At 41.7% G+C, this 25,891-nt stretch overlaps 1 protein-coding gene across 2 annotated transcripts in view; it reads left to right on the top strand.

Moving 5' to 3' along the window:
- Nucleotides 1–25,891, top strand: part of NELL1 (neural EGFL like 1) — a 1,021,410-nt gene that overhangs the window by 97,568 nt on the left and 897,951 nt on the right. For both annotated transcript variants that reach the window (XM_018043583.1, XM_018043582.1), the window contains exon 3: nucleotides 7,119–7,269. In XM_018043583.1, the coding sequence (XP_017899072.1) occupies nucleotides 7,119–7,269 (151 nt within the window). The remainder of the gene's footprint in view (nucleotides 1–7,118; nucleotides 7,270–25,891) is intronic.

Below are 25,891 nucleotides of genomic sequence, written 5' to 3'. Positions count from 1 at the left end.
CATGGACAGAGGAGCCCAGAGGGCTGCAGTCCATGAGGTCACAAAGAATTGGACACAACTGAGCGACTAACACACACGCACACACACACACACACACACACACACACACGAGGTTTATAAATTCCACTTAGTTTTCTTGTTCTCTCAAGAAGAACTGAATATTCTCAAATAATGCAGCAAACCCACATTGTAGTGATCCCATACACATAGAAGTATAATATTCATGATAGGTTCTCATTAACTGGTTTTCATCAGTTGCCCTTTTAACTCTAGGGGAAAAAAGCAGGCTACTGCAAAAATAGGTGACATACACTGTTTTCAGAAATTGATCACAGTTTTTATCGTTGTCTCGGAAAATCGGCAGAAAAAATATAGAACCTGGGTTTTTTATAGATGGGAAGTGCCCTCAGTACCATCTTGCTATTGACTTAGGAGCAGGGGAAACTGATTCACAGAACCATTGAACTAGGAAACAGCTTGGAGACCATGGAGTTCAACTGTTTAAATTTTAAGATACAGTGTGTGAGGATCAGAGGTCAAGTATCTTATCTAAGATCACACAGCTTAGTTATCCGCAGAACTTAGTCTTTAGTTCCTTGAAACCTGGTCCAATTATTATTGTAAAAGGAGTAGGATTTCTTATATTTTTCAGTGGCTGAAGTATGGTAAACATTTATTTGAAATAGCTTTTTATTTTGACAATGAAAATGTACATAAAATCTCAATTTATCAAAGTACATGTTTCTTTTCTTTCTTTAATTTTTTTACATTTCACTCTGAGTGTTAATGGGATCTCCTTACTTCAACATGCCAAACATTTACCATGATAAATGAGAAAAGCCAGTAAAAGACATATTCAGCTTTCTAAGGGGGCTGGGCTGGATTAGTGCATTAGCTGGAGTGTCCTACAAGGAGGAATAGGCTGAACTGGCGCTGGCAATCATTTTAATTTGATAGTCACTTAAGAAGTACTCATTTATCTGCTAGCTGTCTGAAGGTATCATGCTATTTTCTGACTGTAATATTTGTGGTTACTTGAAGTAACAATGTAAACACTATAAATGACATAAATGGGAAACTTACGGAGATGTGTATTTCCATAACTGTAACAGGAAAGCAGTGTTCCCGGCTTTCCTGTGAATGAGCCCACTGTCTGCATGGTGATGCTCTGTTCCCACCACCTCCGTGCCACATCATCACGCTGGGTTTAGGGCAGCCAAGAGTGGAGAAGAGACCTGTTTGATACTGTATGATATCACTTATGTGCAATTTAAAACCAGTACAAATGAACACACTGGCAAAATGGAAACAAACTCAGATTTAGGGGCTTCACTTGCGGCTCAGTGATAAAGAAGCTGCCTGCCAATGCAGGCAGGTGGGTTTGATCCTGGGTCAGGATGATCCCCTGGAGGACAAACTGGCAACCCTCTCCAGTATTCTTGCCTGGAGAATCCCATGGACAGGGGAGCCTGGCAGGCTACAGTCCATGGGGTAACAGAGTCTGACCTGACTTAGCAACTATGCAGATACACAATGGAAAATACATTAGTTAATTAATTCAGTAATCTTGATTATGCCAAAGCCTTTGACTGTGTGGATCACAATAAACTGTGGAAAATTCTGAAAGAGATGGGAATCCCAGACCACCTGACCTGCCTCTTGAGAAACCTATATGCAGGTCAGGAAGCAACAGTTAGAACTGGACATGGAACAACAGACTGGTTCCAAATAGGAAAAGGAGTACGTCAAGGCTGTATATTGTCACCCTGCTTATTTAACTTATATGCAGAGTTCATCATGAAAAACGCCTTCTATTAAAAACGCTGGGCTGGAAGAAGCACAAGCTGGAATCAAGATTGCCGGGAGAAATATCAATCACCTCAGATATGCAGATGACACCACCCTATGGCAGAAAGTGAAGAGGAACTAAAAAGCCTCTTGATGAAAGTGAAAGAGGAGAGTGAAAAAGTTGGCTTAAAGCTCAACATTCAGAAAATGAAGATCATGGCTTCTGGTCCCATCACTTCATGGGAAATAGATGGGGAAACAGTGTCAGATTTTATTTTGGGGGGCTCCAAAATCACTGCAGATTGTGATTACAGCCATGAAATTAAAAGACGCTTACTCCTTGGAAGAAAAGTTATGCCAACCTAGATAGCATGTTGAAAAACAGAGACATTACTTTGCCAACAAAGGTCCGTCTAGTCAAGGCTATGGTTTTTCCATTGGTCATGTATGGATGTGAGAAGTGGACTGTGAAGAAAGCTGAGCGCTGAAGAATTGATGCTTTTGAACTGTGGTGTTGGAGAAGACTCTTGAGAGTCCCTTGGACTGCAAGGAGATCCAACCAGTCCATTGTGAAGGAGATCAGCCCCGGGATTTCTTTGGAAGGAATGATGCTAAAGCTGAAACCCCAGTACTTTGGCCACCTCATGCGAAGAGTTGACTCATTGGAAAAGACTCTGATGCTGGGAGGGATTGGGGGCAGGAGGAGAAGGGGACGACAGAGGCTGAGATGGCTGGATGGCATCACTGACTCGATGGACGTGAATCTGAGTGAACTCCGGGAGTTGGTGATGAACAGGGAGGTCTGGCGTGCTGCGATTCACGGGGTTGCAAAGAGTCGGACACGACTGAGCGACTGAACTGAACTGACTGAGTCTTGATTGAATGCCTGTTTCCTGCCAGCCACTAAGAACTGTGGATGCAACAGGGAATAAATAAGTATGTCTGCACTCCTGATGCTTACAGTCGAGGGAGGAAAGAAAGGAAGTAAAGTAAGAAACATGGAACAAAGTTATGATAAGTGATGCAAGGAAATAATTGATCACAGGACATGATAGGTGGGGAAATCACCAAAGTGGCATATAAGATTAATGGGGGTTCTGTTGGAGGGAGTGGCCAAGAGGTTGCATATGCAGTGAGAGCTGGAGAAGGGGTAGGTAGGCAAGAGTTAACTTGTGTGTGACCGTGCAGGCCATGCTGAGGAGCCTGATTTTACCCTGGAAGTGATGGGAAGCCACTGGTAGGTTTTATGCAGCAGATGGAAGTGACCCTGACTTTTTGGGCTGCTGTGTGGGTGTGGAGACCTTGAGGATGCTATTGGAGAGATGATGGCAGCTTGGACAAAAGTTTGAGTGGGGCCAGGAAGAAATAAACAGATGCCAGCTGCTGGAGCCCTCATGATACGTTCTTGGATTGAATATGGAGGGTGGAGAAAAAGAAAAAATCAACAACAATTGCTAGTTTTTTGACCTTAGGAAGTGAGTCATTCCATTTGCAAAGACTGGGAACTCTAGGAGATAATAGAGGGTCATTGGAGAGAAAAAGAGCTCAGTGGTGGATACAACTTGAAATGATATTCAGTGTGCACGTGGAGATCGTCCGGAGGCCATTGCATATATGAGTCTGTTACTTAAAGGAGAGTTTAGGGTTGCAGATATAAAATTTTGGGGTCATTGACCATCAGATTTGATCATATCCCTCAGGGAAAATTGAGAGGTGAGGACCCCCATAACTGGTCTGATATTCATCATTCCCCCAGTCAGCCTGGTGATTAATCATGGCTCTCTTTTCACTGGGTCTAAGCTTCAGAATCCTCTACGAGCTCTCTATGCAGCCACCACCAGTCAGTTGAATCCTAACTGATGAGTAAAGAAGGAAGTAGCATAAAGGAAAAAAAATAAATCTAGATGTTAATCTCAACCAAGACTTTTTACCTGGCACTAAATTTTAAGTGAAACTGATTGCAAGGCTCTTTGCCCAGTGGTAATAATAATAAAAATAACATTAACAAACATTGGCTAATGGTCTCTAGTTTGCAGAGTGATTTGTCCATACATTTAATAGGTTTTGAATATCTTTATGGAAAGTATGGAAAGTCCCATCACTTCATGGCAAATAGATGGGGAAAAAGTGGAAACAGTGACGGATTTTATTTTCTTGGGCTCCAAAATCACTGCAGATGGTGACTGCAGCCATGAAATTAAAAGACTCTTACTCCTTAGAAGGAAAGCTATGACCAACCTAGACAGTGTATTAAAAAGCAGAGACATCACTTTGCTGACAAAGGTCCATCTGGTGAAAGCTATGGTTTTCCCACTAGTTATGTATGGATGTGAGAGTTGGACCATAAAGAATGCTGAGCACTGAAGAAATGATGCTTTCAAATAATCCTAAAGGAAATCAATCCTGAATGTTCATTGGAAGGACTGATGCTGAAGCTCCGGTACATTGGCCACCTGACGCATAGAGCTGATTCATTGGAAAAGACCCTGATGCTGGGAAAGATTGAGGGCAGGAGGAGAAGGGGACGACAGAGGATGCGATGGTTGGATGGCATCACTGACACAATGGATGTGAGTTTGAGCAAGCTCCGGGAGATAGTGAAGTCCACACCACAGTCCATGGGGTCACAAAGAGTCTGACATAGCTTAGCAGCTGAATAACAGCAACAATAGATAGTCTTTTGCTAGAATTTTGTAAAAGGCATAGAAGCATTCCCTAAGTGAATCAGTTTATATCAGCCCTTGGCAGAAGCCTGACAGCATACCACTTAGTAGTAAAGTAGGAAAGGCCTTTCTCTAGGCAGGAAAGCAAATGACACTCAGGTAGGTTTTCTGTGGGTAGCGTGTTCTTGGTTTGGGCCATTCCTTAGTAGAGTAACAACCTTACTTCTGTGGACATAAAAAGATTAGTCACAACCTAAAAGTTGAGTTCAGTTCAGTTGCTCAGTCATGTCTGACTCTTTGTGGCCCCGCGGACTGCGGTACGCCAAGCTTCCCTGTCTATCACGAGCTCCCAGAGCTTACTCAAACTCAGTATGTTTTATTCACTGGAAATTTTTAGGGCTTAAGCCTGGGAGGCAGCACCTCAATTAACCCTGAGAGAACTGCTCCAAGGAGGCGAGGAGAGGGGCCAGGTTATGTAGAAATTTTGCAACAAAAGGTGTAGGTAGTTGGAAGTCAAAAGATTATTTTAAATTAAAGAAAACCAGGTAACCCAAGTTAAGGAATTTAGTGCTTTTCTATGTATGGAAAGATGCAAGTGTCTGGGCTCCCTGAAATCATTCCTCCGCACCTCACATATCTGCAGGCCAGTATCCTGTTTTCGCATCTTGAGTTTCCTCAGGGGAAACTGTAGGAAGTGGCTGTAGTCTGATGGCTGATATTAGTAGCAGAGATTCTTTCTTTCTGAGCTCCCTTACCTGCTCACCCGCCTCCAGTTCACCTTCCGAAGGACTCACCAGCTCACCTTCTGTGGTGGCTGCAGTTGCTGTTGACTGTGCATGCTTTGTTTACGGACACGGCAGGAAATAATTAATTTCTTACTTCCCACCATCTGTGGCCTAGACTCCTACAGCTGGAAGACTGTGTTCTTTTCTGCGCTGCAAATGGTACATGTGTAGGATTGAAATGGCAACGTGTAGGATTATAGGCGATGCAGCTGGGGGGGGACTGTGAGGAATCACCTAGTCCATGCCCCTCATTTTGCAGTTGAGAAGACTGAGGCTTGAGGTCAAGAATTTGAGGGTTTCTTTTTGTTTAAAAGCCACTCTTTAGAATGAGGTGGTTCAAGGTCCTAATAGGAGTCTGTGATATTGCTTGGGCGACATGGCCTTTGTAATTCTATGTTTTTCTTTTCTTTTTAAAAACTCTTTATGCAATTTTTAAAGGTTGCTTTCCATTTACAGTTACCACAGAATCGTGGGTGTAGTCTCGTGTTGCACAGCACATTCTCGAGCCGCACAGTTTATGCCTCCCCCTCCCCCACCGTGTATAGTCACTCCCCCTCCCCTTTCTCCTCTGGTGACCACTGGTTGATTCCCCATCTGTGAATCTTGCTCCTTTCTTTGGTATGTTCACTAGATTATTGTATTTTTTAGATTCCACATATGTGATATCATACAGTATTTGGCTTTTCTCAGTCTGGATTATTTTACTTAGCATAATGCCCAAGTCCATTCATGTTTCCGCAAATGGCAATATTTGATTCTATTTTTACGGCTGAGTAGGATTCCATTATATGTATATCACAGCTGCTTTACCCATTCACTTGTCGATGGACACTTGGGTTGTATCCTGTATCTTGGCTATTGTAAATAATGCAGTTCTATAATATGTTTTTCAAGGGTTGCTCAGGCAGTCCTAGAGACATAACGAAGAGTTACCATGCGTATCACCCTATCGCTTGCAGAGGACATTGGCAGGTCATGAGAGAAGGCCACCAATCCTCTGAATACTTTTTCTCTAATTCCAGTCCCTTGGTGCCCACTTTCTGGTGCCAGAAAGTATAGTGTAAAATAGTGGTGTGATACCCAGTTTTATCATGACAAGGGTGAGTCTGAAACCATGAGGGATCTCTCTCATTATGCGGATGTTGCAGAAAGAAGGATTCCTGTCTAGGAGCAGGATTCGCCGAACTCACACACCTCTAGACCTGCTGAATTGGCCTCAACTTTAATAAATATTTCATGAGGACAGTCATTTACTGGATGTGTACAGAAATTCCAGAAACACTGATGGATCCTGAGCATGCCTTGTATTTATTCTTTTAGCAAAAGCACAGTTGTCTGGCATTATTAGCTCTAGTAAATCTCTCCTGGTCACAAAGCGAGGACATATTTCCCTAGATGTGTGTGGAGAGAGAAGCTGAGGCCACGGGAAAGGGGAAATGAGAGCCTGCTGAGTGGCACTGGATCCTATTAGACTCAGGATTTTCTGAATTTTGGACACCATTGATCTGACTGCCTCTCAGCCTATTTTCAGCAACCTAATCTGTTTGCAGCAGGCCAAATTGCTCCATGTCCCATCAACATCGCTGTCAGAAAAATCACTGACTGGCCAATTGTGAACTTGTCAAAGTGACAAGTGGGCATGATGGCCGGGACAGCATTCCCAGGCTTTGCCTTGAGTGCAGGCAGCCATGTGGAGTGGTGGGTGGCACCTGAAAATGGAAACTATTGACAAGAAGGACAAAGGGGAAAGGCACCCTGGATCCTCCAGACAAGGCACTTTTAACTGTGTGTCTTTCTTCCTTTTCCCTCTCGTATTCCTTCTCCTCTTTTCCCATCTGTATTTCTTCTTACCTTCCCCTTCTCCTGCTCCTTGACCCCTCAGATGCAGAAAGAGAGATCCATGCAGCCCCTCATGTGAGTGAGAAATTAATTCAGCTGTTCCGGAATAAGAGTGAGTTCACCTTTCTGGCCACTGTGCAGCAGAAGCCATCCACGTCAGGAGTGATCCTGTCCATTCGAGAACTGGAACACAGGTAAGAAAGCACAGTCTACCTCTCAAGATCTACCTGGCATTCATCACTACACAAAATGTAAAGGGTGCCACTCCAGGAAAATGTCTGGCCAGATGAAACCTGCGGCTGTTGAATGCATTTGTGGACTTACTTTGCGTTAAGAATTTGTTTTGGGTGAAGTGGCTCTCTTATTTGCCACCTGTGAGTGTCTTTCTTACCTATTTTGTATCTCCTGATAGACTTCGCTCATATAAAACCACATTCTATCCATCAGATTTAGGTCACCAAGTTAAGTGGTTATATTTACCAGCAACCTCCAATAGGCCTTCATTGTGTTTATTTTATAGGAACTGTGCTTGACACTGGGAATATTAAGATGAACAGTATAGAATTTTTATTCTAAGGATCACATCACAGAAGTTAGTAGGGAAGATGGACAAATGAATGTCGTGAAGAAGTGCTGGAAACTTGTGTTTCGGGGATAAAAGTAGTTGCTGTTAGTTCTACTAAACTTTGTCTTAAGCCAAGAAAGGATGATGGTTGATAAGGAAATTAAATGAGTAGATATTTGGCAGGCTGTATAGGAGGGAGTATGGAATAGGAAGAAAAGCATTCCAGAAAGAGGTTGTCATGATTTGAGGATGGAACAGGTAAGCGGTTTGCAGGTAAGTGTGTGTGGGGAAGGGGTGAGATGTTTGGGGTAGTCAGCGATGGGTGGCATTACAGAGGCAGGCAGAAAGTCGGATCCTTTCAAAGCTTTGATGCCAAGTCACAAAACTTGGACTGAAGACCCCATAGATAATGGGAAGCCGTATAAGGGCTTTCATTTTGAAAAGTCCCTCTGTTAGGGAATTCGAAGTAATTAGATAATCTAAGGCAAGGTATAAGGGCCTCTCGGATATACTGGTAAGCTGGAGCAAAGCAGGAGGAGAGGGGAGAAAGAGTGTGTCCACAAGCCTCTGTTCCCTGAGAGCCCCCTCTCTTGGCCCCCATAAGTGTGCCAAACCAGGAGCTTGCTCCCCAGACCAGAGCCCCTGGACAGGCAAGTAGGCCTCTTTCTCAAAAAGACTGGGGGTGTGTTTCAGTGTGCTGTATATGCAGCGCCCTGGAAGTGGTAACCTGCCAAGGACTATCTCTTCGACTGGTACAGTTCTATGGGATCCAGGGGCCTGGCTCCACGGTTAGGCAATGAAAGGTGTCCCTTGGGTGATGGCTGTGAAAAAACAAGCCAACAAACAAACCCAGGTCACTGGATAGTGCAAAAGTTCTCTTTATACTGACCCGCCTGGAGTTCACAGACGCAGACCTCCAAGATGGGGTGGCTGCCTGTCTTCCTCCTGGAGATTCTTACGGCAGGACCCTGAATATGTCTGTTAGATTAGATGCCTTCCCCTCAAGCCAATGCTTTACTGTAAGCAAATGAGCTGCCTCTGATGGGTCCCCCCACCTCCCGCCGCCCCCGCCAGGTGGGTGGGTGAGCTCTTTCTCATATCATTATAGCCTTGAGGGTCCTGGAAACGGGAATCCCTTTGGTTTTCAAAGCTAGGCATTGTGGGCAGCTTGTCTCTTAGACGTAGGTTTTAAGAACTGGGATCCTTGTTGTGGAGTTCAAACTCTTTGCCCCTTAAACTGAAGTTCTAGGTTTTGAATTCCTCCTGACTGTGGGTCTCTGAATGAGGGTGGGGTTTACGGTGAGATTATGTCCCATACCCTCTCCTATCTGCTTCAATGTATTTTTTTTTTTTAAAATTCTCATTTGCCTACATCCCTAGCCAGTCTTATGTTTTCTCCAGACGTAATTGTTCAGTTGGTAGCAGGAGACTCAGTGTGTCCACTGGGCGAGGTGTGTTCAGGATCTTAAGTCACCATCTTGGATTGGAACCTCCCTGCCAGTTTTAATGTAATACCAGCTTTATATTAATCCTCTGAAAATACTTATGAAGCACCTACTCTGTTCTAGGTGCTATGCAACTTTTTGTGGGGAAATGAAAGAAACAGTATCTAAGAGTTTCGTGTGGGAAGCAGGGCATGACCACACAAAAAACTAAGGAATGAAAAAGAGCTATTAACAGAAAAGTATTCCATTGGAGTTAAAAGGCAGTGTGTAGCTAATTTCAAAATTATGTGGCTCCCCCAAACTGATTCTGTGCCCTCTCCTCCCCTAGTGGACAGTGGTGGGGGAACACTGGCATCCCCAAGCCCATGTAACAGTCACTGCCCAGGCAGAAGGTGGCAAGAGTTACTAGGCAGGGGGTGCGGGAAGGGCAGGTGGGCCCTGGGCACCAGGGAGCAGTCAAGCTGAGAACTGGTCCCAGGGAGTTGGCCGGTGGTGGGAGGCAGGGCTGCACACGAACAGAGCCTGCCCAGTGTGTGCTCCACTGTCCTCACAGACCTCACTTAGGAAATGCAGTCAAAGGTAAAATTACTAAGAATTTCAAGACGGTGACTGCAGACTATTAAACCAGAAGCGTGGGGCCCTTCTCAGGGCAGAATCCTGTGCAGATATACTGGTCATCTACCCATGAAGCCAGCTCTACCTTGACCTCACAGCAGACACGGTGCCACCCTCCCTGACCCCCTCAGATCTCTTGTGTAGGTTCGTTGTGCCCTTCACCTGGCTTCAATGGGCTCTGTTTGCAAAGGTTAGCACCTAACAACTTGCTTCAGAGCACTGGACATCAGCTTCTGTAATCTCTTCATCCTACTGGACTCAGAGTGGAAGTGTCTGGGAGTTTACTTCCTCCCCAGGCAGCCTGAAATCAATGATTGACTTATGAGCGTGGAGTATGGAAGCCTAGTCCCTTGGCCTTGGATGCCTGGAGACCAGTCAGGCTCTGAGGCTTCATTCATTCCCCAGAGTGACCAGGAGACAGGCTGAGGCTGCGACTTCCTGTTTTACTCCGTCCCTCTCCTGGAAGCACTTCCTAATAGGTCACTTGCTCTTACGTTCTCATGTCAGAGTCTATACTGGGAAACCAGAGTTCAGTAAACCTTCCTTGTACTACTTTTTGGTATGTCAACCTAGATAGGCCCACTGAGGCCAAAAATGATGGAAAGGTGTTAGGTTCAGTAAATTCGGTATATTAAGATGACGGTTAAGGAAGACGACCTAGAGGGGAGACTCCTGAAACAGGTTGAGTTTTGCAGGCAAGGGAAAGGGAAGGGTAGCGAAGTAGGGAGAACAGTGTGGGCAGTCTCACAGGGGAGAAGTTAAGGAAACAGAATTCTTTGTGTGTGTGTGTGAAGAGAAGAGAGCAGAGAGTAGACCAGTTTGGCTAGAGCCGAGGGTCTTTTCATGCACATTTCCATCAGAGGTCAGGGTCAACCGTTCTGACTCTTTTCAGTGGTTAAGTTTGTCCTTAGCCTCAGAGGGATGTGGTGGACCCCGAGCCTTCAGTGAGGATGCTGCGGCAGTACAGTGAGCTGGCTGTTTGTGGGTCAGCCTGGAGAAAGCAAGCTGGCGTACGTGTCGGTGAGCAGGTACGGGCTAGAGTCCCTGTGTTCTGTAGGTTGGGAGAAAGCGCAGGTTTCTTGTTGCCCAAGGGTAGAGATGTCAAGCCAGTCTCAGCTTCACAGACACGGGAAGCTCATGTCCTTGCCTCACTGGCTTAGGGGTTGGGTGTGAGGGCCTCCTCTGCTTGAGGGCCATGCAAATGTCCAGAAATAGAATGTACGGTGTCTTCAAATGCTTCTCAGTGGAAGCAGAGAGCTTTCCAAAGCAGATGAGAAGTGAGTGGAATGGCAGCCGATACAGGAGAGCTCCAGAGTCAGATGTCGTGGAGCCTGGAGTTTGACTTTTAGCTTCGGCATACCTGCCATGGAATGTCTTGGAACCTCAATTTCTTTGTCTGTAAATGGGGATAATCATCTACTTTGCAGGGTGGTGGTAAGCATGGAAAAAGAGAGTGTGTGTTAAGTGCACAACTCTTAAAAAATATATTTCCTTTCTTTGTCCAATCCTAAGTGTTGAAACACTATTTTATGGGTTTCTCTTTGGAATCTAAAAAAATCCACATCTTATTTTAAGAAAGGTTTTGAAAACCCTTTTGGTGTTGTCATGTAGAGTCATCTGAGGCTACCTTTTCTTACTTTCCTGGCAGGTTTCTAATAGAACCTGAGGCTCATTGAATGGAAATCATATGACCATTTTTCACTGTAATAGGAAAACCTCAGGTCTTGACTCAAACAAAATAAATGAGGAAATATAAAACATTCCCCTCCACTTCTTAATTCTATGGTGCCTTCCTCATGTTTGTTTAGCCTTATCAAGGGGAAGTATTACTATAAAGGATTAACTCTGAATCTGTAATGCACTTGGCTTTAGGTAATAAAGATCTGGGTTTCATTACCTCCCATAGAAATCTCACACCTCTCAGCTATCACTCCACCATCTCCTCCTCATTCCCCCAGCCTTTGTCAATAGCCTTCTGTCTCTATGGATTTGCCTATCTGGACATTTTATATAAATGGCATCTTACAATATGTGGTCCTTTGTAGCTGGCTTCTTTGATTAGAATGTTTTCAAAGTTCTTTCATGTTGGTAGTGTGGGCCAGTAGTTCATTTTATTGCAGAATAATATTTGTTGTTTGGATACACCTTTTATTTATCCATTCATCAATTGATGGGGGATTGGAGTTGTTTCCTCTTTTTGGCTATTATGAATAATGCTGCAATGAGCTTTCCTGTACAAATTTTTGCATGGACACATATTTTTATTCTCTTGGTATTAACTAGGAGTCGACTTGCTGAATCAAGTAGTCACTATGTTTAACTCTTTTGTGGAATTGTCAGACTGTCTTTCGAAGTACCTGCACCATTTTAGATTTCTACCAGCAGTGTATGAGAGTTCCAATTTCTCCACATTCTTGTTAATACTCATTATTATCTTTCTTTTTGATATAGTCATCCTAGTAGATGTGAAGTGATATTGCTCGCACTGTGACTTTTTATTAACCGGAGTACAGTTACTTTACAATGTTATGTTTCTGGCGTATGCAAAGGGAATCAGCTGCACGTATACATGTATCCCCTCTTTTCTGGATGTCCTTCCCATTTAGGTAACCACTGAGAATTGTTGAGTATTGGTCCCTTTGCCATACATTTAGATTTTCCTGATGGCAGATAATGTCGAGTATCTTTTCAGGCACTTATTGGCTGCTATATATATCCTCTTTGGAAAATTGTCTATTCAGATCATTTGTCCATTTCTAATTGGGTTGTTTGTCTTTATGATTTTGTATTAGTTGTTTTATAGGTACAAGTCCCTTATTACGTATGATTTATAGATTCCCGCCCCCCCCCATTCTGCAGATTCTATCATTTTCTTCATAATATACTTGGAAGCTAAAATTTTGTTAAATTTGATGTTCAGTTTTTCTTTTGTTGCTTGTACTTCTTTTCGAAGAAACCATTGCCTAATCCTGAGTCGGAAGATCTACTGCATATAATTTCTTTAAAGAGTTTTATAGGCTTAATATTTATATTTCAATCTTTGATGGATTTTGAGTCCGTTTTCTCTGTGGTGTGAGGTAGTGGTCCAACTTGATGTTTTGTATGCAGAAAGCTAGTTGTCCCTGCACCGTTTGTTGAAGACCAATGAATTTTCTTGGTAACCTTGTTGAAGATCAATTGCACATAAATAGGACGGTTTATTTCTGGACTCTCAAATTCTATTCCATTGATATATATGCTTGTTCTTATGCCAGGACTGTTTTGATTATTTGGCTTTGTGTTAAGTTTTGAAATTGATAAGTGTGAGTCCTGCAACTTTGTTTCTTCCTTTTCAAGATTGTTTTGGCTAGTTCAGTTCTCTTGAATTTTCATATGAGTATTACGACCAGCTTTTCAATTTCTGCAAAAGTATCAGCTGGACTTTGAAAGGGATTGCATTGAATCTATAGATCAGTGTGGGGGATATTGCCATCTGAACAATATTAAGTCAACTGATTGATAGACATAAAATGTCTTTCCATTTATTTGGATGGTGTTTATTTTTTTCCAACAGTGTTTAGTAGTTTCAGAGTATAAATTTTGCATGACTTTTGTTAATGTTTTTAAAAAAATGTTTATTAAATATTCTTTTTGATGCCATTGTACATGTCAGTACTAATTTCATGTCTGCTTATTGCTGCTTTATTGATATCCAAAGTGATCTTTGCATATTAATCTTGTGTCCTGCAGCTTTGCTGATTTATTTTATTCTAATAATTTTTTAAAGAATTTCTTAAATTTTTACTTAAAAGATCAAATCATCTACAAATAGTCTTATTTCTGTCTTATCTGAATGTCTTTTATTTTCTTGACTAATTGCTCTGAGTAGAACTTCCAGTACAATGTTGACTAGAAGTGATAGGGACAGATAGTCTTGTTTCTGATCTTAAGGAGGAAAGCTTTCAATTTTTCACTATGAAGTGTGATGTTAGTTGTAGATTTTCTCAGATGCTCTTAACCTGGTTGAAGAAATTTCCTTCTGTTCCTAACATGCTTTTACCAGGTTGAGGAAGTTCGCTTCCATTTCTAGTTTGAGTGTTTTCTATCATGAAAGAGTATTAACTTTTTTCAAGTGCTTTTCTGTATCTATCAAGATGATCATGTAGTTTTATCCTATTCTATTGATGTGGGATATTATACTAGTTGATTTTGGACATTATACCAAGATTGCATACCTGGGATAAATCCCACTTAGTCATGTGGGATATAGTTCTGTTCATATGTTCCTGGATTTGATTTGATAGTATATTAATTTTTGTATCTCTATTCATGAGAAAGAATGATTTGTAGTTTTATTTTGATGCCTTTGGTCTGATTTTTGTGTTAGACTTTTAGGCTATGTGAGTTATGTGGAATAGTTTTTTTTTTTTTTTAAGCTAACATTTGTTGATTATGTATCATGTACTAGACGTTTGCTTCTCTGGTGGCTTACTCAGATGGCAAAGAATCTGCCTGCAATGCAGGAGACCTGGGTTTGATCCCTGGGTTGGGAAGATCCCCTGGAGGAGGGCATGGCAACCCACTCCAGTATTCTTGCCTGGAGAATCCCTATGGGCAGAGGAGCCTGGCGGACTATAGTCTACAGGGCTGCAAAGAGTTGGACATGACTGAAGTGACTTAGTCCACAGGCACTAGGCATTTAAATTATTTTGTTTTTTCAGATGATCCCCCTTGATTTTAAATATACTGTTTTGTAACTTGATAATAATGAGTTTTGTCTCTCTCATTCCAGTATTTACAGTAACTATCCCTTTTTCTTGTCTTACGATACTGGCTAGACTCTTGAGATTGAAGGTCCTCATTAAAGTCAGATAGAAGCAGCAGACAATACTATCTTAATGTTTTCCTTATCTGTTTAATATAATGTCTGATAGTTTCTATGATAGTTTCTAATCTATCTTACGTGTGCATATGTATATATACATATATACACACATATACGTTACCATGTAAAGGAAACTTAGTTCTGTTCCTGATTTACCAGAAGGTCAAATGATCATGAACGGCTGTTACATGTTATTAAATCAATCTCGCTTATATATATGTGTATATATAATATATATGTGTGTGTGTGTTTTGTATATATACACACACATAAAATCATCATCTGATTTAAAAGGCCAAAGATTATGAACAGCTGTAACATTTTATTAAACACCTTCTCTGGGTACCTTTTGAAATAATTATTTTTTTCTTTCATTTATTAACATTAATTACATTGAGTCCATAAAGTTGAATTATTTATGAAATCCTTAAATTTATATTTACTAATGTTGGAGAAGACTCTTGAGGGTCCCTTGGACTGCAAGGAGATCCAACCAGTCCATTCTGAAGGAGATCAGCCCTGGGATTTCTTTGGAAGGAATGATGCTAAAGCTGAAGCTCCTGTACTTTGGCCACCTCATGTGAAGAGTTGACTCATTGGAAAAGACTCTGATGCTGGGAGAGATTGGGGGAAGGAGGAGAAGGGGATGACAGAGGATGAGATGGCTGGATGGCATCACGGGCTCGATGGACGTGAGTCTGAGTGAACTCCGGGAGATGGTGATGGACAGGGAGGCCTGGCATGCTGCGATTCATGGGGTCGCAAAGAGTCGGACACGACTGAGCGACTGAACTGAACTGAACTGAATGTTTAAGATTTTTGCATCAATATTAATAATAATAATAAAATGGTAATGATTTAAGTGCTGATAAATGCTAGACATTGTTCTAAACACTTTAAACTCATTAAATACTTTTTACCTCATAAGTGAGATACAGTAGGTTTTTCTGACTACATGATTTAATTCAAAGCTTTTTGAATTTTATGCTCTAGACTGGTTTAAATATAGAGGCAATACCTCTTTTATGAATGTTTCTGATAGAATTTGCCTGAAAATAATGTGGGCTGATAATTTGTGTTTGGGGAGGCTGAGAAATCTTTTATTACTGAAAGTGTTCATTTCTCATCTCTTTATGGTATTGTTCTATTTAATTAATTTTAGACTCTTCTGTGGGCCAATTTACATTTTGTTGAAATCATGTATTTTATTGAGATTTCCCTCTTTTGGGCAAATAGTTGGACATTATATTCCTTTACTTAATAAAAATTTTATATTTGTGGTTATTTCTTCATTAACTTGTAATAGGAAATATGTGTATTTCCTTCTTGGTGAAGCTCATCATGGATTGTGTAATTTATTGACCTTTTTAATGAAACAGTTCTTAAGTTTAATTTAGGTCTGCTATTTTTTTCACTTTAAATTCATTGATTTTTTTCTTCTTGCCTCTTTTTCAATCACTTTGGTATTTTTACTGGCTCCTTCAATGTTTAGTTCATTTGCTTTCAGTATTTTCTGTTTACTGGTAAAATCACTGAAGACTTTATATTTTCCTATGAGTATCAGTTTGAACAGAGCCATGGATACTGCGATATACGGTTTTCACTTTCAGTTTTTTCTATAGTTCATAAATTTCAGTTTAACTCACTCTTTTTGATCTAAGTTAGAGGAATATTTAAAAATTTTGAAGTGATTAAATGAAGTACTTAATGGATGACTTCTGGTTTTTATGGTTAATTAAAGATGTATAATATGTGCTGTAAGATAATGAGAGTGAAAACCTTTTCTGGTATCTGTACGTACTCACTACTTTTATTTTCTGAGGGGAAACATCTTAAAAGGATGTGCAGTTTGTGTGTACACAGATAAACCTTTGTGTAGCATCTTAGTTATTCAACTGTTTTATTTTATGACCTTGAACTATGACATTCTGAGAGAGACAGATTAATAGCCTCTACTATGATTAGACTTTTGTCATAATCTCCCTGGATAGCTCTGAGGGCTAATCCTGGAAGTGTCATGCGTTGCCTGTACCACACTTTACTGACCATTGCTGGGAAATTGGTTCTAACTGTGTGCCAAGGATGAGAAAGCCTGGTTACTGGAGTAACTAGGCAGTCTCTGTCTTGATTGTTCGGAATGTGGTCTGCGCCCAAATAATGATAATAGCACAGGTGAGAGACTGCATCACACAGGGGTTTTTGCCAGGTGGTACTCAGAGGCACACGGCATGTAATTAGCAACTGTTAATACTAAGCAGAAAGATGATTCCTTTTCTTTGGCTCTGCTTAGGGCTGCTAAGAAATGACATGTCTGATTCCCAAGCTTCGCATGGAATATATTGTCCCTGGAATAGATGCTGCCCCAGATGTACTAGATGTGGGAGGTTGCACAGGACAGTGGAAAGGGCAAAGGTGCTGGTACCTGGAGACGGAAACGAGCAACGCCTTGGGATTTTTGTACAGGACTAGAAGTATGTGCCACCCTGCTGTGTTTAAAGTGGATAACAAGCAAGGGCCTATTGTATAGCACATGGAACTCTACTCAATGCTATATGCCACTCTGGATGGGAGGGAGATTTTGGGGAGAATAGATATATGTATATATATGTATGGCTGAGTCCCTTCACTGTTCACTTGAAACTACCAAAACATTGTTAATCGGCTATACCCCAATACAAAATGAAAAGTCTAAAGTTTGGGGGGAAAAAAGTATTTGTTGGCTGTAATTTAAAAAACAAAAAGCCATGATGGTGATGTTAAGGTGGAAATTTGGTGCTGGGGGGAAGGTGGATGCTGGGAAGTGGCCAGATGAGCAAACAGCCATTTTAGTTCACTGGTTAAAGAAAACAGTATCAATCACCCAAACCTTCTGGTAGTGTTCAATTTTCAGTGAAAAGTCACCTTTGCTGATGAAGCACCATGGGGAACCACATTTTGAATCTGAACACTCTCCCCCATGTGCACCACAGCAAGTCATCATCCAGTGCCTTTTCTGTCATCCAGAAAAGCTGCATTTACTGTTTTGGAAATCACTGCTTCCAGTGTCTGCCAGGCTTCCACCTCTTCTCAGGCAAGGCCGTTATTGAATTAATGGCGGAAGAGTTCATTCAGTGGCTGAGGTTCCTTCTAGCTAAAGGCAGGCATCTCTCTCACCTGGTGGGATTCCAGCAGCTGGATCATTTGGGAGATGATTCCTTAAACCAGGAATGAACTACTTGGTACAATGGTATCTAGAAACTCCCTTGGAAACTGAGTCAATTGAGTTCCCCTGAATGTCTTGCGTGAGTAGATAAAATGAATCGGAAAGCTTAAATATAAAGACAATTGCAAACATACCTGGAGGTAATAATCGAAATAGACTCTTTTATGTAGTGGAATGGGCACTCTGTTATTCTTGCCTGTATTTCTAATTTGATGAATTTTTTTAATAGTACCAGTTGAGCACATTGGTAGAGCGACAAAGACGAATGTCTTGCTGAGCTATCTTAATAGCAATGCAGATTTAATGTTTATTTTTCCTGATTAAAGTATGTTAATAAAGAGCTTTGTTAAAATGGAAAGCTTAATTAACGTGGATTAAATCTAATTGAACGTTCTGCCAGTATATGCAACTCTATAAGATATAATGGTAAATCTTCTGGTTTTCAATTTTACTCCTAAATTATAGATAAAATTTAATCTAAACATAATTAGCCAGGAATCTGAAAGTTGGGGGTCTAAGAAAAAAGCTTACTGTGGAACACTGTTGTGAGATGAAGAGGACATTTTTGACTTGCTAAGAAGGCATCTCCTTTTAAAAAATTTTGTATTTCAAAAGTAACTCTTCAGTTGTAGCTCTTGTGGCGGAAAGAGCTTTCTACTTTGATGCCGGATTGATGTGGGTTCAGTTCCCAAGTCTATCAGCTATCAGATGTGTGAACTTTCGCAGTTGCTTTTAATTTACCTCAACCTTGGTGTTCTTTTATGGAAAGTGAAGTTAATGATGTTGTGTGTGTGTGTGTGTGCACACTCAGTTGTGTCCGATTCTTTGCAACCTCATGGACTATAGCCCACTAGGCTCCTTTGTTCATGGGATTTCCCGGGTAAGAATGCTGAGTGGGTGGCTGTTTCTTACTTTAGGAGGGCGGTCTTCCTGACTCGGGAATAGACCCTGAGTCTCTTGCATTGGCGGGTAGATTCTTTACCACTAGCATCATCTAGGAAGCCTAATGTCATCGTTATTGGGAGGATTCAGCAGGAGTGTTTAGGTGAATGTTTCCTCATGTCTCATTTTTCTAGGCACTCAACAAATGTCATTGCCCTTTCTCTCCTCAGGGTTTTTTTTGGGTAGATATTTCCTCATACCTTCCCAAATTCTTCAGAAGTGAAAAAGGTAGATACTGGCAATTCCTCATCATTTGAAATAGTGTTTAGGTTTTCACATTAAGACATTGTTATGTATAATCTAGAAAGAGTGGTTGTCCTAATGGAATGCATTTGGTAGTTTCTAAGCTGCAGATTTGCCTTCCTAATTATGGATGATTTATGCTAATATGTAAATTATTTTGCAGTTTCAGACAATTTATTGAAGCCTGTCAGAATGGAGGGCTAGGAGGTGGAAGGAATTCGAGAAGAGTATTACCTGTTTTGAACATAACTCAAGAGAAAAGCTTTTTCATGGATGATTAACAGTACATTTTTAGAAATTAAAGCTCTTATATAAACTCAAGTTTAATTCTTCCTTCAAGGATAAATAGCATAAGGCTTATATTAAAAAAAAGGAGGTGACTTCAGTTGTTAAATTGCTTATAGTTGGGAAGGAAAGAATTAAGTTCAAATTTTAATCTTGACCAAATGCAGATCTCTCTATGCTGTTTTCAAAGTATACAAGTAGGTTGTTACTTTGCAAATAAATTTGGGGAGGTTGTAGATTTAGAACTGTGTTCTTATTAGACTGTAAACCCCTTCATCAATAACATTCAGGAAATATTAATGAAAATCTATCACATATCTTGTGTGGTGGTAGATACTGGGCTACAACTGTGAGGCATGCAGGGATAGAGATAATCAGTGAAACACCACAAAGTGTGGTTAGTGCCCTGCTAGGAATGTAGGGAGCACAGAGCAGAATACCTTGATTTTCCCAAAAGAGATTGGAAAGCCTTCTCAATGAGGGTTATGATTAAGAGGCAAAGTATAATAAGAAGAAATCAGCCAGACGATGATGAACACAAGAGAGTTCTGAATGAAGCGTGAGTGAGTGGGTGAGAGATGAGAGCGATCGTGGTGGGTTAAATTCATTAAAGAAAAATGCCATGTTGTTGGAGAGTGGGCAGAGCATAGGTAGGGACGTAGGGGTGAGGAGTGGCCAGAAGTGAACCAGAGAGTTAAGCAAGAGGCTGGACTGTGAATGGCCTTCTGAGCTATTCATTGGGCTTAGCCTTTGCTCCAAGAGCAATGAGGAGTCATGGAAGGGATCTAAGTACAGGTGTGCCATGATTAGATTTGCATTTTAGAAAAATCACATCCGCTGCTTAGTGGAGAACTGCATGGAAGAGGCAAAATTGGAGATGGAAGGCCAGTGAGAAGGTTGCTGAAGCTTTCCAGAATCTGGATTCAAGAGGATGGAGACCTGGGCTGTGTCCGATAATGGTGGTGCAGATGGAGAGAAATGGATTAATTTAAGAGACAGTTAGGAGGTGGTGTGAACTGGCTGTAGTTGTGTTGGATATTGTGGGAGACAGAGAGGGAGGGGTCAAGGGTGATGCCCCAGGTTCTGACTTGGGCTACTGGGAGGTACTGTGCTCTGAGCAGACAGGAGGAGGTGGTATGACTTTTTTATCCTTGTGTTTGCGTGTCACATAGTGTATAGTTCCTTGAGTTTAATTTGCTCAAATTTTTAGTTAAATTAACCAAAATAGAGAAAAGCTGAAAAGGGTAAGAATAGATGGGAGATATTCTCTGGGAAACGGGATCACCTCCTTCTGGAAGGAAGCTTCTTCTTGAAGAAGGAAACAGCAGACAAAACTTACATACGCACTATTTAGTTCAGTGCAGTCACTCAGCCATCTCTGGCTCTTTGCAACCCCATGGACTGCAGCACTCCAGGCCTCCCTGTCCATCACCAACTCCTGGAGCCTACACAAACTCATGTCCATTGAGTCAGTGATGCCATCCAACCATCTCATCCTCTGTCGTCCCCTTCTCCTCCTGCCCTCAATCTTTCCCAGCATCAGGGTCTTTTCAAATGAGTCAGCTCTTTGCATCAGGTGGCCAAAGTATTGGAGTTTCAGCTTCAACATCAGTCCTTCCAATGGACACCCAGGACTGATCTTCTTTCGGATGGACTGGTTGGATGTCCTTGCAGTCCAAGGGACTCTCAAGAGTCTTCTCCAACACCACAGCTCAAATTCTTTGGTGCTCTGTTTTCTTTATTGTCCAACTCTCAGATCCATACATGACTACTGGAAAAACCATAGCCTTGACTAGATGGATCTTTGTTGGCAAAGTAATGGCTCTAATTTTTAACATGCTGTCTAGGTTGGTCATAACTTCCCTTTCAGGGAGTAAGCATCTTTTAACTTCATGGCTGCAGTCACCATCTGCAGTGATTTTGGAGCCCAAGAAAATAAAGTCTCTCACTGTTTCTATTGTTGCCCCATCTGTTTACCATGAAGTGATGGGACCAGATGCCATGATCTTAATTTTCTCAATGTTGAGCTTTAAGCCAGCCTTTTCACTCTCCTCTTTCACTTTCATCAAGAGGCTCTTTAGTTCTTTTTCGCTTTCTGCCATAAGGGTGGTGTCATCTGCATATCTGAGGTTATTGATATTTCTCCCGGCAATCTTGTGTCCAGCTTGTGCTTCATCCAGCCCAGCATTTTTCATGATGTACTCTGCATATAAGTTAAATAAGCAGGGTGAAAATATATAGCCTTGATGTACTCCTTTTCCTATTTGGAAACAGTCTGTTGTTCCATGTCCAGTTCTAACTGTGGCTTCCTGACCTGCATACAGGTTTCTCAAGAGGCAGGTCAGGTGGTCTGGCATTCCCAACTCTTTCAGAATTTTCCACAGTTGATTGTGATCCACACAGTCAAAGGCTTTGGCATAGTCAATAAAGCAGAAATCAATGTTTTTCTGGAACTCTCTTGCTTTTTCCGTGATCCAGCAGATGTTGGCAATTTGATCTCTGGTTCCTCTGCCTTTTCTAAACCCAGCTTGTACATCTGGAAGTCCATGGTTCACGTATTGCCGAAACCTGGCTTGGAGAATTTTGAGCATTACTTTACTAGTGTGTGAGATGAGTGCAATTGTGTGGTAGTTTGAACATTCTTTGGCATTGCCTTTCTTTGGGATTGGAATGAAAACTGACCTTTTCCAGTCCTGTGGCCACTGCTGAGTTTTCCAAATTTGCTGGCATATTGAGTGCAGCACTTTCACAGCAGGATTTGAAATAGCTCAACTGGAATTCAATTGCCTTGACGAGCTTTGTTCATAGTGATGCTTCTTAAGGCCCACTTGACTTCACATTCCAGGATGTCTGGCTCTAGGTGAGCGTGAGTGATCACACTTGCATGGTTATCTTGGTCGTGAAGATCTTTTTTTGTACAGTTCTTCTGTGTATTCTTGCCACCTCTTCTTAATATCTTCTGCTTCCTCAGGTCCATACCATTTCTGTCCTTTACTGAGCCCATCTTGTATGAAATGTTCCCTTTGTATCTAATTTTCTTGAAGAGATCTCTAATCTTTCTCTAATGTTTTCCTCTATTTGCATTGATCGCTGAGGAAGGCTTTCTTATCTCTCCTTGCTATTCTTTGGAACTCTGCATTTAAATGAGTATATCTTTCCTTTTCTCCTTTGCTTTTCACTTCTCTTCTTTTCACAGCTATTTGTAAGGCCTCCTCAGACAGCCATTTTTGTTTTTTTGCATTTCTTTTTCTTGGGAGATGCTTCTAAATGAGAGGAGACAAGACACATGGGACCAGGGTTTTTCATCATTTTATCTTTACCTCTAGCAGAGTGCAGATAGTTTCAAGGGAAAGTTTAAAGGCTGTGGTGAGCATTAGAAAGTAGTAATTTTTGTATAGAAATAAATGAATGGAAGGCTCACCTGTTAAGAAAATAAGGTGTTTTTTTTCAGGAACATACTAATTAAATAAAATTTAAATCTTTGTTGGAAGAAATGAAGCTGCTCAGATAATTTTTGACCTTAATTGAGGACAAGAAGTGTCACAGCAAGAGAGTATAATGTTTTGAGTAAATTGCTCATGCTTGTAAATATGCTTATTAGATTCTGGATTGCTTAGTGTTTGAGAAATGGGAAACCGGCAAATATAGCCATTAACCTTTACTTTCTTAGTAAAAAAAGTCACAATTTCATTAATATTTATGCATAAAATTTATTTGTTCATTGCAGTTCTAGAGAATTTAAACTGTCATCTTTGACTTTGTTTAGAATTAGTAGTTGTGAAACACTTGAATGCCTGGGTAATAGGTAGTCACTCATTTGGTTGTGCAGAGAGCAGTGTGGAGAAAAGGGCCTTGTCACTACTGGAAGATTTAACCCCCTGACTTCTGAGTTCCAGGTGAAAGGCATTCCAGACCGCCAACCTAGTGATGAGGGTGGCACTGTGAAAGGATTGCTGGCACAAGTCAGAAGACTTGGGTTCAAACCTCTGCTCTCTCAGTGAATATCCAGGAGACCCTGGGCAGGCCCTTCCCTGAGCCTCAGATAATTCCCTGAGTTATCTGTTAAATTGGAATTCTTTCATTATTCCTCAGATACTAGTCTGTGTCAGATACTAATCTTCGGCAGGAAGGTGGATTCTGGCAATAGGGAAGAGGATTTGCTGAAAGTCTGACTTCAGGGAGCTTGCCTTCTAGTGGGGCGAGTTAGATGGTAGATATATAAACATATGGAACTGTACGTGTCACGGAAGAAAATAATCAAACAGAGGGATGAGTGGCAGGCCATGGGGAAGAGGCCAGACAGACCTATGAAGATGAGGCATTTGAACTGAACCTAAGAAGAAGCCAGCTATGAGAAAATTGGAAAGAAGGTATAGGAGAGTCAGTACAAAGGTCCTGTGGCAGAAGCCAGCTTGGTGCTCTTGGGGACTAGACTGAGGCTGGTGTGTATGGGGTGTTATAAATAGAGGGCAAAGTGAGGGAGTGACTCTAGATGTGAAGCTAATATAATAATAGCTGCTGTGCCATTTTTGCATTGTGAGAAAAAGTGCTTAATAAATGTCAAAGTGAGACGCTTACACAGGCCATATCATTTCTGGTCAAAAATCATTTATGGAGCACATGCTGTATGTAAAAAGTATCCATGAGATCTGTTTCTTGGAAATCAAAATAAAATTTCACAGTATGTGAAACTATAATTACATTTTTGGTAGAGCAAATGAGCAGATGAACACAGTCTTTTTTTTGTTTGTTTGCTTAAATTTAGGTACCTCCTCACCAATTGATTGAATTCATTGCCAATAGTGATAGCCTGAAAGTGAAAGTGAAGTCACTCAGTCGTGTCTGACTCTTTGAGGCCCCATGGACTATAGCCTACCAGGATCCTCTGTAAAATCCATGGGATTTTCCAGGCAAGAGTACTAGAGTGGGTTGCTTCCTTCTCCAGGGGATTTTCCTGACCCAGGGATGGAACCCGGGTCTCCCGCATTGCAGGCAGGCGCTTTACCGTCTGAGGCACCGAGGAAGTCAATGATAGCCTGCTACTGCTAAGTCACTTCAGTCATGTCCAACTCTGTGTGACCCCATAGACGGCAGCCCACCAGGCTCCCCCATCCCTGGGATTCTCCAGGCAAGAACACTGGAGTGGGCTGCCATTTCCTTCTCCAATGCATGAAAGTGAAAAGTGAAAGTGAGGTTGCTCAGTTGTGCCTGACTCTTTGCGACCCCATGGACTGCAGCCTACCAGGCTCCTCTGTCCATGGGATTTTCCAGGCAAGAGTACTGGAGTGGGCTGCCATTGCTTTCTCCGAATGATAGCCTAGTAGGAGTGAAATAGCAATTCACCATCTGAAAGGTTATCAGTCTGTCTGGAAGTGATGAAGCTCTTCTAACCAATGCTTGCCTTTCCTGAGAAGCAGAGGGGCTCATCCCTTAGATGGGTGTGGCACAGAGATGAAAGATGTTTGTGTCAGGAGGCGCAGGAAGAGGTCCTGGGGCTGAAGTGTAGCCTACAGGGCAGGGATGGCAGAGAGGTGGTCCAGTGATCTTGGTGGGCTTCCCACAGGAGCAAGGATCTATTGATGAGCATGGACTGAGTGACTAAGCACACACACACATGGACTTCATCTTATGGGATAAAGGTTGAAAGTACAGGCTAGTGTTGACTTGCAGAAGAGCTTTGTTTGGCTCACATTGTAATGGCCCCCGTGGTATTTTTTTCTATTAAAGATTTAAAAAAATCAAGTTATTGCAAACTTTTAAAAATGTGTGTTTTCATATATATGGAATCTAGAAAAATGGTCTTGACGAACCTAACTGCACGGAAGGAATGGAAATGCAGACGTAGAGAATGTACTTGTGGACACGATGTGGAAGGGAGTTAGTGGGATGAATGGAGAAAGAAGCATCAACACACGCACACATTTGTGTGGATAGTTGGTGAGAAGTTGCTATATAACACAGGATACTGAGCCTGGTGCTGTGTGGTGACCTAGAAGGGTGGGATGAGGGGGGTGCTCAAGAGGGAGGTGATATATGTGTGATATGGCTGATTCATGTTGTTGTATGGCAGAAACCAATACAACATCGTAAAAATTAAAAAACAAAAAAAATTGCGTGATTTGTCCTGAAGTCCCAGCTTTCCAGCTTCTCATGAAAAGCAAGAGACACAATCTTCAGATGACCTCAGTCTCTTATTGTTGCAGGTGGTGTTCAGTCACTAAGTCGTATCTGGCTTTTTGCGACCCCATGGACTGCAGCACACCAGGCTTCCCTGTCCTTTACTGTCTCACAGAGTGTTCTCAAATTCATGTCCATTGAGTTGGTGATATTATCTAACCATCTCATCCTGTTTCCCCTTTCTCCTGCTGCCTTTAATCTTCCCCAGCATCAGGGTTTTTTCCGATGAGTCAGTTCTTCACATCAGGTGGCCAAAGTGTTCAAGCGACAGTCAGTCTTTCCAATGAATATTCAGGGTTGATTTCCCTTAGGATTTACTGGTGTGATCTCCTTGCAATCTAAGGGACTCTAAAGAGTCTTTCCAGCACTACAATTTGAAAGTATCAATTCTTCGGTACTCAGCCTTCTTTATGGTCCACATCAGTATATGACTACTGGAAAAACCATAGATTTGACTATGTGGACCTTCGTCAGCAAA

The sequence above is a fragment of the Capra hircus genome, chromosome 29 (genome assembly GCF_001704415.2).
Source record: "Capra hircus breed San Clemente chromosome 29, ASM170441v1, whole genome shotgun sequence".
NCBI lineage: Eukaryota > Metazoa > Chordata > Mammalia > Artiodactyla > Bovidae > Capra > Capra hircus.
The sequence above is the reverse complement of the archived record's forward strand: the minus strand, read 5'-3'. Positions and strand labels throughout refer to the sequence as shown.